Genomic DNA, 15,643 nt, shown 5'->3' on the forward strand with positions numbered 1-15,643 from the left:
GAAAAAGAAAGATAGGAAAAAGGCATGGGATGGGGGGGGGGGGGGAGAAAAAGAAATAGAAAGACCCAGATCTAGAGTGAGTGTGTGTGTGCATGTGTGTGTGTGTGTGTGTGTGTGTGTGTGTGTGTGTGTATGTGTAAAAATATATATATAAAATGACTATCTAGGGCCAAGATTATTGTTAAGTATTAGGGAAATGTTTATTATGGTACTGTAATTGTAGATGAACTAATGCTTTCACAATCTGAAAAGGAGAGCTGAGTTTTGCTTCCTACGACCTCCTCACCTTGAGCGTAGCTTTAAATTGGCTTAGACTGAATCTGGCTAGATGCTTTCCCAATGCTAGAATGTACACAATGCAAAAGGGGGCTGCTCAAAAGTAGACAGGATGGAATAATAGGAAAGAATTCTTGGACAACAAAGGAACTGCAAAGTCACTTCTCTAGGGAAGTCCACTATGAACATTTTCATCACAGGAAATACACATAGAACATCCTCCAGATACCTAAGGATCTCACCACTGTAAATGTGAATGAGAATAACACTATCCACACCCAATCATGCTTAACATTGCTTTTTGATGCTTTAAGTAATAACTACCTGTGTTTACATTTTTACTACTTAGGGAAGAACTATGAAAATATTTATGTTCTCAAATGATATACTTTGAAATTAAGAGTGATCTATCTAATATTGCCACTATTTATTAAAAAAAAATTTTTTTATAAACCTTTGGTCCTACAATCCAAATTTGGTTTTGTGCCACCCAAAATTCCACAAGAAAAAAAGGGAGTTTTCTTTTTTTTTTAAACCCTTACCTTCCATCTTGGAATCATGGAATCAATAATATGTATTTGTTCCAAGATAGAAGAGCAGTAAGGGCCAGACAATGTGAGTTAAGTGATTTGCCCAGGGTGACACAACTAAGAAGTATCTGAGGCCAGATTTGAACCTAGGACCTCCTGTCTCTCAAAAAAAGGAGTTTTCTAAAGAATAACAAGCATTAAAAAAAGTTTTGAATGACTATATGAATTATGACTTAATATTTTAATAAATACTGGTAACCAAAGAATATGAAGTAGAAACAATCTCAATGGTCATATATTTCAAAAAGTATGTGAAGAAGGATCTCCTTTATAACACTCAACAATGCAGGTACATTAACTCCCCTATATATGTAGGTCTTTTTTGTTCCCATTGCATTTATAATAATCTTACAAACTAACTGCTCTCTGAAATATTTCATCTAATGTCACATTTTTCCAGGATCAGCTAATAACATCAGGGAGGTATACCCTAAACAGCTTAATTTACCCTGACAAGGAGAGAAGTAGCTTTATAATTATTCATAACTCCTAGCAATACTTTTCAACATTTTTGATAGAAGTTCATTTTTTAAAAAGATATTATATTTTCCCAATTATATGTAACTTTTTTAAAAAGAACTACTAAGCAGTTGAGCAAACATGGGAAAATCACTTTATATCCATGGACTTCAGTCTCCTCACCAGTAAAACAAGAGACTGGTTAATTTATCCCTACAGTGCCTTTCAATTCTAGCATTCCTATTTACTAAGTAATACTCAAGCATATGGGGTATGTGGGGTGCTCAGGGAGGAGTAGTATCTCTGGTATGGAGGGCTTCTCATGCCCTCCTAGGGCAGCTCTCCAGCCTCTGACCCCCACCTGACACCCAGCTCTCACTTGTGGCTCCCAGTAATTGCTAACATGCGGCAGCGGCCACTCCCCGGGCAACAGCTTCGACAGGCCGGCTAAACCTTGTGAGGGTAGCCATCGGGTCATCGTCAACCCGTGGTGAACTTGGGCTTTGTTCACCCAGCATGTGAAGACTGCTTCGGCGGAACAGGCGGAAGAAACCAACAAGAAGGTTCAACGCCTGAGAGGGCGACGCAGCAAAGCACTGTGGAGTGCTTAGGGCGTGATGGAACACAAAGGACAACACGGCCATCCAATGCAGCTGAGGAAGTCTCCAGGTGTAACGACTTTTCGTGCCACTGGACCCAGGCTTCCAACACCGAGAGAGTAGGACTGTCTCTGTGCATCGACTTTTCCACTTAAATCTTCATGCACAAGTGTCTTTGTGCACAAAAACACACAAAGACAATAGTCATCCTCGGTTACCGAGAGACTACTACTACTCAAGCATAATATGGATAAAAGGCAAGTGAACAGCTTTCAGTCTTTTTTTTCTTTTTTATAAAAACCCTTACCTTCCGTCTTGGAGTCAATACACAGTATTGACTCCAAGGCAGAAGAGTGGTAAGGACTAGGCAATGGGGGTCAAGTGACTTGCCCAGGGTCACACAGTTGGGAAGTGTCTGAGTTCAGATTTGAACCTAGGACCTCCCATCTCTAGACCTGGATCTCAATCCACTGAACTACCCAGCTGCCCCCTAGCTTTCAGTCTTTTTGTTTAGTTTTTGTTTTCATAACATTGTTCTCACTTGGAGTCTCCTCTTGAATTCATTTGATTATTCTTTTTCAGCCTTCTTGACTGGATTCTTATCCTAACTACTCCTCCTAACTGAGGTATACCTTTTCTTTTCCTTCTCTATACACCCTCATTTGGTGACATCGTATCTTAGGGGTTTAAGTATTGTATTTTTGTGAATGACCCCCAAATTAGTTATCAGTCCTAACACTACAACATCTAATTTCCTTTCTCTCCACTCATATAAGCCATCACCCTAATTCAGGACCCATTAGCTCTCACCTTGGCACTACTGTAACTGCCTACTAATTTGAACCTTGCTCTAAGTCTCTATCTATTTCAATCCATTCTCCAATACCGATACCAAAGTGATTTTCCTAAAGTGGATGTCTGGCCATGATACTCCCTACCTCAACAGATTACAGGGACTCTCTATCACCCTTATGACCAAATATAAACTAGTCAAGTTGGTACTGAAATCTCTTCCTAAATGGTACCCAATTTCTTTCCTTTGTGCCTATGGTAGTCCAACATGCCTTGATTACATTTCCTCATCTTCATCTCTTACCTAGTTCTCTTTCAAGGTTCAAGTGTCATCTTCTATATGAAGCCTTTCCTATTACCTCCAAGTCTTAAAATCTTAAGACTCTTCTTCCTTTACCTCATATCTATTCTGTAAATATTATGTGTATGTGCATGTGTGTATGTGTGTGTGTGTGTGTGAACATGTGTGTCTCATCCAATCAATGTAAGAACCTTAATGGGGCAGGGACAGTTGTGTTTCTGTCTTTGTAGCCCCACTATTTAGCACAGTTCTGGAAAATAGAAGGCCTTTGATAATTGTTTGTTGAATTAACGTTTTAAAAATATGATATGTTTTGTATGTGAATATCCATCTTAATCTCAAAAATCTGGAAAATGAAAGATGCATAGCTTATAATCTTAATGAGAGGAAATTTCAAAAAAGAAATTGAAGTGCAACAACCTTCATGAAAATACTAATACTATGTGCATGAAATGCCTCATTTATCTAGTATAGAGAAATGAAGAGTTTAGCAATAAGTAAATTTTCCAAATCAATAAACTTTAGAAATCCATTTTATTGTTAGTTTTAACATTTGAGGTAGAAATTTTTGTAAAAAATTTTCCTCTAAAAGTGAATTGAAGAAAAAACTAACCAAGGTGCCTGCAAAAGCAAACAATTAGAAATAGGAAAATATACCACATCTAGCATTTATGGATTTTGACAACTATGAGTGTAAAATACTGCATATAATGTCAGACTTTTAGATTTCTTAATTTTACTGAACTTTTTTCTCTTCTTTTTCTTTGTTATAAGGAACGGTTCTCTAGGAAGGTATGGGGAAGGGATATAATTGGAAGTATAGATGATATGAAACAACAAAAGAGAGCAATAAAATTTCACCTTTAAAAATTCCCCTTGGTTTCTTAAAAGAGTACAATGAGCCTAATTTAATCTCTGTCCAGTGACACAGGTTTGTCATTCTAATTTTTCTTTTATTTTACTGAATATAAAGAGATGTTCTGAAGGGCATGCAATGTGCTAGACCTGTATTGGGGAACCTATGGTATGCATGCCAAAGTGGGCATGCAAAGCCCTCTCTGTGGGCAGGTATACTGTTGCCCACTAGTTAGTTACTAGAAAGGCAGAGGGACTCAGAAGGAGCTGCTCCCTTCCCCCTCTCCTCTACACCCGAGTACATTTTTTTCATATCACTTGCCTAGTGGGAACACTTCTTTTCCTGTCTGAAGTAAATAGCTCACAGGTGGCACAGCTGGCGGAGAGTGGAGTGCTCAGGCCACTTTCTTCACCCTCTTCACATGTGCCTGAGGACATTCCTCACTTATTCACCCCTCTGCCCAGTAGCCCAAAGGGAGCATTTCCTCCCTCTCTGGGGAAGAGGAGCACAGCACATAGTTTTGGAGTGGGGTGGGGGTGGGAGTGGCATGCAGTATCTAAAAGGTTCACCATCACTGTGGTAGATCATTAGTAGTTGCATTAAATAGCCAGAAATTATTGTGCTTTTACTATTACTAGATACTTTTCATTATTTACATGCATCCTCCACTAAAATCCTATTCTAATATCACTTCAATGGCATGGAGATGGCCATTTCTTAAAGCTATGTCAGAGGACTATTAGTACTGATAAATCCTCTTAAACTGAATAGATTAAGAGCTGTGGATGCATCCCACAGGACCAACTTAACTCAGTGTAGAAAAGTTCATAACCAGAAGGTTGATCAACAAGAACGATTTTTTTCCCTGGCTACCACAATTCATAAAAACTATTTACATAGGTAATAAAGAGTTCTGATCTGCACTGGTGGAAAACACCACTGTCCAGTGCTTAGCCTAGAGCTTAGCACATAACAAGCACTTAATAAGTGCTTCTTCTGATAGTCTTCCAGCCTAATTCCAATTAGCTACCTCAAATCTGCTATAGAATAAGAAACTAAAAACCAAGATTGTTTGAATTATGTCTAAAATAAGAGTAAATAGACAATAAATGAAGATCTTTCCCATGATTAAGGAATACTGATTCTGCAACATCTGTTTTTATTGTATTGTGGTATAATGGGAAAAAATGGAACTGATGAATTATACCATATCAGACCACATATAGAATACTATATTCATTCCTAGGTGCCATAAATGAAGATGGATTTTGATAAACAGGAAAGTGTCCAGAAGACGATGAATAGATTATAAAAGATCTGATGAAGGAACCAGATATGTTTAGCTTGAAAATGCAGACTTAAGAAATGTCATAGCTCCTTTCAAATATGTGAAGGGCAATATGTCACATGAAAAGAAATTAAGTTTGTTTTGTTTTGCCTGAGAGTTTAGCACACTACCTCACACATGGTACTCAATGAATGCTTTCTGACTCTATACAACAAAACCAGGAGCAATTATTAGAAGCTGAAGAGTATCAGATTTCAACTTGATGGGAAAAAAAAAAACTCCAAGCAATCAGGGCTTTCTAAAAGTAGAATGAGCTGCCCCTCACCAAAATCTTCTAGTACCAGTCTCTCATGCCTTAGAAGATGATTTAATGAGTTGCTATAACCAAATATAATTGTTTCCTAATGTCCATCTAGTGATGAGATTAATAATAATTATTACTAACATATTAATAAAAGTATCCCTTGTCATTCTAAGCATACCATTCATTTATCTATAGGGACTGTGCTAATTCTTTCCATATTTTAAAAACTTATCCATTTCTTTAAGGTCATTACAGCAGAAGAATCTTAATTTTACCATCCCCAAAATGATTAGGAAGTATTTCCTAAGGTTAATTAATAATAGTTGAAATCTATATTGTAATTTAAGATGCAATGCATTTTACTTATGTTATCTTCTTTAAGCCTAACAATCCTTTTGAGAAAGATGCAATTATTAGGCCCATTTAATTCATTCACTTGATTAATAAGCATTTATTAGGCATCTGCTTATATGCCAGACAATGGGGAGATAGAGACAAAAATCAAAGCAAGTCTTTGCCATTAAGGCACTTACATTAGAAAACATGTAAAGAAGTCAATGCAAAATATCTACAACAGGGGTCCTCAAACTTTTTACACAGGGGGAGAGTTCACTGTCCCTCAGATCACATTGGAAGGCCAGACTATAAAAAAACTACGAACAAATATGTATAACAATGTCTGGGATAGCGGAGGCTGCAGCGCTGGCTGTGATGGGTCTATTACACCTTGCACAGGCCCATCACCACCACCACTATACCGGGCAGCAGTATACATACACAGTGCGAAATCCCCTCCCCCAGATCGCTGCTCACCATGCTGACATCTTCCATTGTGCAGCCACATAATCCTTTGCACGGCACCTCATTTTTGTTCAGTTACTCTCAGAACAAGGTTTCACGCAAAGGATTATGTCACCGGAAGTAGCACCACCGCCACATACAGTGCTCCTCTCACTGACCACCAATGAAAGAGGTGCCCCTTCCAGAACTGCAGTGGGGGCCTAATAAATGGCCGGGGGGGGGGGGCCCACATGTAGCCTGCGGGTCATAGTGTGGGGACCCCTGATCTACAAAGTAATGTCTAGTAATTGGGCACTGGTAACTGGAAGAGGTTGTATTTGAACCAAACTTTGGAGGAAGTTAGGGATTCTAAGAGCAGAGGTGAGAAAACATTTCATTCTGGGTATCAAATGGAAAAAAACAAAAAGACAAAAGATTGCATTTTGGGAACAGACAACACCAACTAGGACAATTAAGTTGGAATGCATGATGCATGAAGGAGAGTACAAAAAGCCTAAAAAGGTAAAGAATTTTGGAGAACAATTAAAGAGGTTGTTTTATCCTACATGCAAGATAGAGCCACTGGAGTTTGTTGAGCAAAGAGGGACACAATGAGAGACTAGCGAGAGAGAGACCAATTAGGACATCCTGAGCACTAGAATTACAGCAGAGGACAAATGGCTAAGTGAAAAGGTGTCTTGTTCTTTAAATGACAAAAATGAGCCCTCTGACATATAACTATTCTCTGCAGTGGTTTCTAAACCCATATATTCTAGTTACTATACAATACTGCTTCTCAAGTCAAATAAATTCAGTAAGTACTTCCTGAGCATCTAAAATCTCCCATTACTTATACTTGCTCCAATACTTCAAATACTTATGATTTCATCATTATAGAGATTCCCTTCAATAACACACACTGGAAAACCTCTGTGCTTTGGTCTTTATTCTTCATAAGTTGCCTTGGCTTAAGAAAATTCACCCTCAGCTTTATAGTGATGAGTCATGGCACTTGGTGAGGATTGTCTGAAGGCAAAAGACCTGGCTCATCCTCATACCTGAAGTTTTTCTCTCTTAGTAAGATATGCCAACATTCAGACTCCTTTGGCACAAGACTTTAATAAAGTTAAATAAATGTTTGGGGAAAGCTACAGACACAAACCTCTGTATTTTTAGATTCATAATATGTCTACCTTGTTTTAAAATCTAATACCTTTAAAAATCTAAAGTCACTTTAAAGCTATATTGTTAATAACTTTAAAACATTTGGGAGATTACTAAAATGACTTTTAATCATAGCTTTTTCTGTTAAATATTAAGTCCTATATTTTCAGAATATAAAAGAATTATTTCCCTATTTGTGATAAAAAGCTGCATTCTTTACCCCCTAGGATGATGGTGGGAAACAGAAGGAAAAGTAATATAAGACTGAAAAAGAAAAAGTAAGTCCCTAATCTATTCTCAGGCAACTGGCTTTCATTTCAACATAGGAAGAAAAAAACCCTTCTTTTTCCTTGACATGAAAGCTTTTACTTCAATATTAAATCTAGGCAGATATACACAATTTTGAACTAGATTCACAGAAGAGAAGAAAAATGAAGGCAGCCTTAAAGCTGAAAAGCAATTTACTTAGATCTGGTGGTTATTAGAGAAGAGGATGCTGCCATGCCCAACCCCCTTTATTGGATTTCCAGTGAAGAGAAGGCCATGTCTTGATACTAATACAAATGCCTGCAAAACACAACTGACCAGAAATTCAAACTCACCTTGACTTAATGGCAATCAATCACATTCCCCATTCAAGGCTTTCATTATATGAATATACACTCATCTAATATCTCCCCCCTCTCCTGCCCAATTATATTTAAATGAGGGGAGGGGGCAAAGGAGAGATATATAAGCTAGCCCCCAAAAAGATGAGGACTTATTGTAATGAGGTACTCTCTAATTTGCTAAATAAATACAATTAATATCAGTAAATCCTAAAGGAAATTTAGCAATGCTAGTACTGTAAAAGGAAGGAAAGGGGTAGAATATAGATGATGTGGGGAGGAAGAATGAAAAGTATATGCAGTACTGAATGGATAGGAGGAGGGAAAAAATATTTTAGCTAGCCTCCCCCCTCTAAGCTTGTCTTTCAGATGCTTTGTTTATCCATGTGCTTTCTGTGCCTTACAAGGGAATACTTACGAAAAGTGACTGAAGATTTTTCTTCATAAGTAAAATGAAGCTGCATTTCCTCCTCAGGCATCTGACAGATGAACACTTTCAGCAAACAACAAATAAGAAACAAAGCATTGTGGGCCTGCCAAATAAAGAGGTGGCTACAAAAAAAAGAGAGAGAGAAAAACCCACAAGAATCAATGCTTAATTTATGGGTGAAAATGTCTTACCTCTATACCCTGAATCCTTCTTTTCCTGTCAAGCTTTGTGCCCACTCTACTTTATGTTTTAACATATGCATACACCTGTTAATTACATGTATTAATTATATGTTAAGACATTCCTATTATTAAGAATCATAATTTTGCAACTGACATGAAGTAAAGAGTTTTCAAAAATTATTCAAAGTTCTACATCTTTGGTGAAACCCCACCCCCCAAGAGAATGTTTGCTCTTTCACCTTTAATTCTTTAACTGTACCACAATGTTCAACTTTTCTTCAGCAAAGGCAATGAACAAGTGAATTTGCATAATAAAAAACAAAGACAGCATCCAAAAAATGATCATATTATAAAGACAATTCAAGCATCAAAACAAAATCCTTGATTAAGAATACTAATTCAGTTGAGGTCAGATTTCTGTAATCCTAATCAACAAACTTGGAAGTCTGGTTGTTTTTATTTGTTGGTTTTTTTTCCTTGAAGTAGTCCCTAAACAGCCAATAACAACAAAAAAAAAGCTAGAGTTCAAGGTCTAAAAATCATAACTGAGATGCTGTGATTATATAATTTGTCCATTAAAAAAAAAAAAGAAGAAGAGGGTTCGTGGCACAAAGGCCAAGAAACAACAAAAAAAGATGAGGAGGAAAAGAACAATAGGGGAAAGAGTAGAGAATACAGCCAACAGAAGAGATGGCAGAAGAAGCAACAAAACACAGAAGTAGCAGCAGCATTTGGGTCCACAGAGATTAAAAACTAAGAGAAAACTGGCAAGTTGCAAAATTCTGTCAGAAAAGAAAAAAAGATAATATTTTAAAAAAAAACTTAAAAGACAGAACAGTTCTTCAGTCAGGTTAAAAGCTGGGAGGTGTGCACATACATGGCCAGACACAGACACACAAACACACACACACATTTGGCATGCACGCATGCATGAACACACACACCCTACAAATAGTCATCTAGGTCTCAAAAGCCATGACGAATATAAAATTATAAAACGGTAACTAGGATACTTTCTCAGGACATTTAGAAACCTTTTTCCAAGGGAGAAGCTAGGTGGCTCAGTGGATTGAGAGTCAAGCCCAGAGACAGGAGGTCCTGGGTTCAACTCTTGCCTCAGACACTTCCTAGCTGTGTGATCCTGGATAAGTCACTTAACCACCACTGCCTAGTCTTACCACTCTTCTGCCTTGGAACCGATACACAATATTGATTGATTTCAAAATGGAAGATAAGGGTTTTAAGAACAAAAAGAAAAAACTTTTTCCAGGTCTTCCCTCTCCACTTACTAAATTTCTAATTTTAGCTCCCACTCACATTATCTCCTCTATGAATCTTCTGTTTTCACTTAGTTGTAAACGCTTTCTTCCTCCTTTGAATTATACTCTTCACGGAATATATCATATATCATATTCTGTACAATATTAAAATCCAGCATATACCTTTCTCCCAGTGAGTAGATACTCAATAATTATAAACCTCAGTAATTTCAGAAGGTATCATTAGGGCAATGGAGATGGTCATTAGTCACTCAATACTCTGTAGACTTTTGGGGTGAGGTGGGTTTTTTTAAAAAGATGAGGTTTTCATTTCTGTAATCACAAAGAGTAATAATATGTTCAAGTAGCACTACACTTAAAATACATAGAAATCAGGACAGTGCAAAAATTCAAGAGGGGTTCAGGAAAATGATAAATGAAGCTATAAAGAAGTCGACTTAATACATACAACACTGAATGTGCAAACAGAAAAGAACTAAGTAGCAGTCATTCCATCAGTAAGATTCCAAAAGTACTCAAATGAAATGCAAAAGGAAACAAGAAAAACAAAATTGTCCTAATCTCTGAGATAAAAAGAATTCTGCCCACAACTAAAAAGCTGAAGGTAGGAAAATGATGATAGCTACAATATGTTCATATGTTATCAAGTCTCAGGATGCTCAAATTCTTTGCAGATTATGACCAACTAAAGACACTGAACACCACCAAACAACAGATCCCAGTTTGGACAATCAAACTTTTTTGAGGGGCCCAAGGCTGCCTGTTTAGTCAGCACTAGACAGTGCTTTATAAAAGTAAATTTTGGAGAAGAGCTGAAAGAAGATGTGCATGAATTGATATGATACTAAGCAAAATGAGAAGAAATAGCAAAACAATTTGTAAAATAACCACAATCATGTAAAAGAAAGCAGCATGAAAAACTTCTGAACCCTGATTCAGAAAATGTCTAACCCTGACTTCAGAGGACTAATAGTAAGCAAAACATGTCTCTCACTCCTCAACAGAGAGATGGTACACAGTACATGGTAAAGCAGGTGTTGATTTGTTTTGCTTGACTATTTGTTCCAAAGGAAGATGGGGGGTGGGAGGGTAGAATTGGTAGGGCAGTCATTGGAAAGTGACAAGATATTGAAAAAGAAAGGAAATATAAAACCAATAAAATGTTTTAAAGAGAAAAATGCAGCTATTTAAGTGGTCTATATTTTCAGTTGGTTGACTTTTGAAAATGAGACAGAGCATTAGAATTCTAATTATAGCTGGTGAAAATAATCAGCAAATTGCAGTACTGTGCTAATGTCTTTCTCAGAGAACTCATTTCTGGACATGGTCTATCCATACAAGAGTTCTATACTGCTAACAAAACTGGTCTACTATGGCAACATCTGTCAATATCTACTCTTACAGGAAACAGATAATCAAGTCCTAGGTTTAAAGAGAATAACAGACTATACCTACATGAATGAATGATATACATTTCAATGAAATGAAAAGTGATGAGAAATTTTCATTATTCTAGGATTCTGATGTTAAATAATTATAGATTTCATTCTGATGAAAGGTTAGTTGTCTGGTAATATTTTTACCATTTTCTCTCCTGCCAAGGTTACCCCACTGATCTAATATATTGGCTCTCAAAACATGAAATGTTAGCACTGGAGAGATTTCATAAGAAAATTGATACATTATGGAGGCAACATGTGAGACTTTCATAGTTGCTAATTTTTTAATGTTGACTTTCCTGGAATTCTGGAAAAAATTAAACATTCAGGAAAAATTAGAAAAAACTGCAGCTGGATATCAAGATTGCAGAAGTGTTATCTTCTCTGTGATTCTATGAATCTGTAGATTTTAGAATAAATGTTTTCCAAACTACTCAAGCACAAATTCTTCAAATGGTGACTAATACTCTCTTCTAATAATACTTCTTATTCTAGCAACAAATAGTATGGGACAGAGGAGTGAGTACAAACTGAAAAGGTGCCAGGGTCCAATTTGTTAGTGACTCAGAAATAACAGATCACCTTTTGAGTAGCAATGATAAGTCAAAAATATTGATAGTAAAAGGAAAGAAAAAGGTTTTCTGAAAAAGCAAGGTGACCACTTGGGAGAAGCTGGATTGGTCTTTAGCTCAAAAATGAATTTTGTGGAGGAAAAAAAAAAACAGAAAGCATGCAACTGGATATGTTTTGTTTCGGCTTTCTGAGAAAAATGTAAATAACCAAAAAAGTGAGGTGACATTAGGGAATTTTTCAATAAAGCTAGTTATACAGCACCTTCCTAGTGTCAGTACCTAAAAACCTAGGTCCCACATTACCTCAATTTGCATAACTAGAGCAACAGAATAGTTCAATAACTAGTTTATATAATGATAGCCCTCTGTCATTAAGAACACTATAATTTAAGAAACCAAGGAAGTATATTATTTTTAAAGTATTTCCTTCAAAAATAGTTAAAATATCAGCTTCTAAGGAAAGAGTTAAGTTTCAATTATGCTAAATATACACTTGTCTGGACTTTTTCATTTCCTCTCAGTACTAGATAACTGAGGAATTACTTTATTATGAATAAAGACTCATTATTTAGTATGAAAAGTATATCACTACTTTAAAGAGTTGACTTCTTTGTACAATGAGAAGTCCTGTCAGATTTAATATCTTTACAGTGTCTATGCATTTGGGAGTATACATCAAATCAAATAGAAGTATTCCCAGATAATTTTAAAAATAAATATGTGAAACACAAATCAATAAATCAGGCCATTGACAAAACTATGTTTATTTTGTAAAAACAAGAATAGGTATAACTGAGACCTTAAAACTTTCCAGATGACCTAATTTTCATGAGTTCCTTAATTGGTAAGATCATCTATAATTCCAGTCATTTTTTGTCATTTACTAACAGAACAATCAATGAAAATGTACTGGAAATGTTTAATTTCTGAACATTCCAGGGCATAAAAAGTTCTCTTTATATGGCATCTGATAGAATGCAAGTAAGTTTAAGTTAATAACTTGAAAATGACACTGCTGCAAGGATATAAACTAACACTTTGTTATTCAGTTTGTCTTCTTGAATACAGGAGGTACCTTCCTTAACCTTTTTAATTAAATAGAAAATATAAATGACCTAATGTGAAAGAAAGCATAGAAGCATATTTATGAGACACTACCCAATTCTGAATCTTATTATAACTAAAACATCTAGTTATGGCAATGGTAAAATGCAAAACTCCAAATGTCATAAATATTGTTCTTCAACCTATTACCTAAAAAACATGTGTAGACCTATATACAGTAAAGGATTAATACTCTGGTAAGCTAAAATATTTCAAAACTTATATTCACTAAATTTATCTTGCTATTTCTATAAATTGATATCTTTCTTCTTGTGCCTCTTAAAATAATAGTCCAATCCCACTAGATAGACTAACAAGGAAACAAACATAATCTAATTCAACCAATAAAAGAACAGTTAAAATGGTCATGGTATTACATTAAATATCAAGGTATCCCAATTTCATTATGCAACTTACTTTTGACATTCCGCTGAAATTTTTAATTCTTTGGTTCTAGAAAGGAAGACCTTTATGAGTGCCCCAAGGTTGCCTGTTCGAGGATTATTTTCAACTGAAAGAAAAAAGATGACATTTTGAGTAAAAAACTATTCATTATAATCACAACAAAGAATTCAGATTAAGGACTGGACCTGTGATTTCCATGGTATGAAATTCTTAGCTATGAAAACTCCCTCTGCATATGTAAGATGGTACCTCCTCTACAATTACCCATTCATTGGGACTAAAAAGCACTCTGAAAGGCTTAAGTGACTTGCTTGGGGACTTTGTAATAAAGAGACCTGAATTGGTCTTTACAAAGCCAGTTCTCTATCCACTACAGCATATGTTGCTGAATTATATAATTATCACTGAGCCAAGAAGGCATGGTAAAAAAAAAGACTTAAACTTTCTGGATGTCTACTAAAAGTCTTATTGCCTGAAATTTGAGAATCCATATGTATTTAAGTGTGCCTTATTGATAATGTCAACACTCAGAAAATAAAGAAAGCAACAAAGGATAGTAGTCCTCTAGACATAATTCTAGCCAACAAAGAAAATTTATTAGAGTTATGAAAAAAAAATGTAAAGAGGGTTGAGGGTGCTAGGGAAAAGGGTAAGAAATACCATGAGATCTTACAGTTTATATTAGTCAAGAAAAGGAATGCTGAGAAGTCAAAAACATAGCCTAGCTTCCTTGTAAAGTCATATTAGTCTCTTTAAATGCCTTTGTCTTCTTGTCAAGGAAAATAGCATATGAAAGGTTTGGAAAAAGGACAGATATAATCCTGACTGGAAAAAAAATGGATTAAGAAGGAAGAGGGGTTCTAAAAATATATATATATAATTCTGAAAACACAATAATAAATGGTTTCAATGAGTAAAAGAGAGAAAAAACTTTTTTTTAAAGAGGCTAGAATAGCTGGATTACCTTAGCAGTGAGTCACAGATTAAAAGGATAAATAGAAAAGATGAGGGAAAAGCAGAGAAACAGACAAATACAAAAAATAAATAAATAAATAGGTGGCAGTAACCTATATGATGTCAGAATGGCTAAAGCCAAGGTGAAGTTCTAAAAAATGTTATGGCAATAAATGGGGCTTGTTTTGTTTGTTTACTGGGAGTGCCGGATGGCTGAGAATGCAGAGGAGAAAGAAAGGTATGCAAGAAGCTAGAATAACAGAGGCAGAAGCTTAAGATACATGAAATAATATCAATATAGAAGAAAAATAAATTATCTTGAAGCCAGAAAGAATGGAATAAACATGGATAAGACTGAATCAAATCTTAAAATGGGAAAGTAAACTGAGAAATGATTTGCAATCTCTTGACTCAGATGAACTCCACCCTAGGATAATAAAAGAACCACAGATATGAACATTGACTGAACAGCTGCCAATTATCTTTGACAAATCCTACAGAATGATAGGGTTGCCAACAAACTGAAAACATGCAAATATTGTCCCTATTTTTAAAACAGAGAAAATAATGAATTTGGAAAAGCAGAGACTAGTATGGAAAATTCATATTATTAGACATAATATTTTTTAGTTCTTAATCACAGTGGTTTACAAAAATATAGTGCTTTGGAGTCATTCAAAGTACTTTGACATATTGTGAAGATTAGAGATCACTGCAACCTAAATGATGAATTACAATAATCAAATTTCCTTTTTTCAATTAGTTTTATAATGCCGGCAGACCACAAGAACAATTCAACAAAGTCTCTCATACTATCCTTGTGGACAATATGGAGAAATGAGCTTGGCATTTTCAACTGATCATAATTTTTAGAATAGAAGGGGCCTTAAAGGCCATCTAGTCCAACCCTATCATTTTACAGATGAGGGAACTAATACCCAAAAAGGGTAAGTAACTTACCTTGGGTCACAAAGGTATTAAATGAGAAAGTTGGGATGCAAAATCAGTCCTGACTCCAAATTCAGCACTCTTTCCACCGAACTGCACTGCTTCCCTTATATAATTAAACTGTTCCCAAAGGATACTGATTAATGGATTAATTTGAACTCCTACACGTGGCCTCATAAAACTAAATGAATACATATAAGATAGAGATGTGATTTAATAGCTACATATGATTAAGGTTCCTAGTTGACTTCAAGAGCTTATTAAGTCAATTCTGTGATATAGCAGAAAAAAAGAAATATTAGAACCATGCCC

At 35.7% G+C, this 15,643-nt stretch overlaps 1 protein-coding gene across 14 annotated transcripts in view; it reads right to left on the reverse strand.

Moving 5' to 3' along the window:
• The window catches only part of DYM (dymeclin), a 617,255-nt gene that overhangs the window by 513,385 nt on the left and 88,227 nt on the right, over positions 1-15,643 (reverse strand). For all 14 annotated transcript variants that reach the window (XR_008917836.1, XM_003340591.3, XM_056824411.1 and 11 more), the window contains 2 exons: positions 13,442-13,535; positions 8,436-8,569 (listed from right to left, as the gene is read on the reverse strand). Coding sequence is in view for 13 of the 14 variants with exons in the window: in XM_003340591.3 (XP_003340639.1) it covers positions 8,436-8,569; positions 13,442-13,535 (228 nt within the window). In the remaining variant the exon portion in view is untranslated. The remainder of the gene's footprint in view (positions 1-8,435; positions 8,570-13,441; positions 13,536-15,643) is intronic.

The sequence above is a fragment of the Monodelphis domestica genome, chromosome 3 (genome assembly GCF_027887165.1).
Source record: "Monodelphis domestica isolate mMonDom1 chromosome 3, mMonDom1.pri, whole genome shotgun sequence".
Lineage (NCBI taxonomy): Eukaryota > Metazoa > Chordata > Mammalia > Didelphimorphia > Didelphidae > Monodelphis > Monodelphis domestica.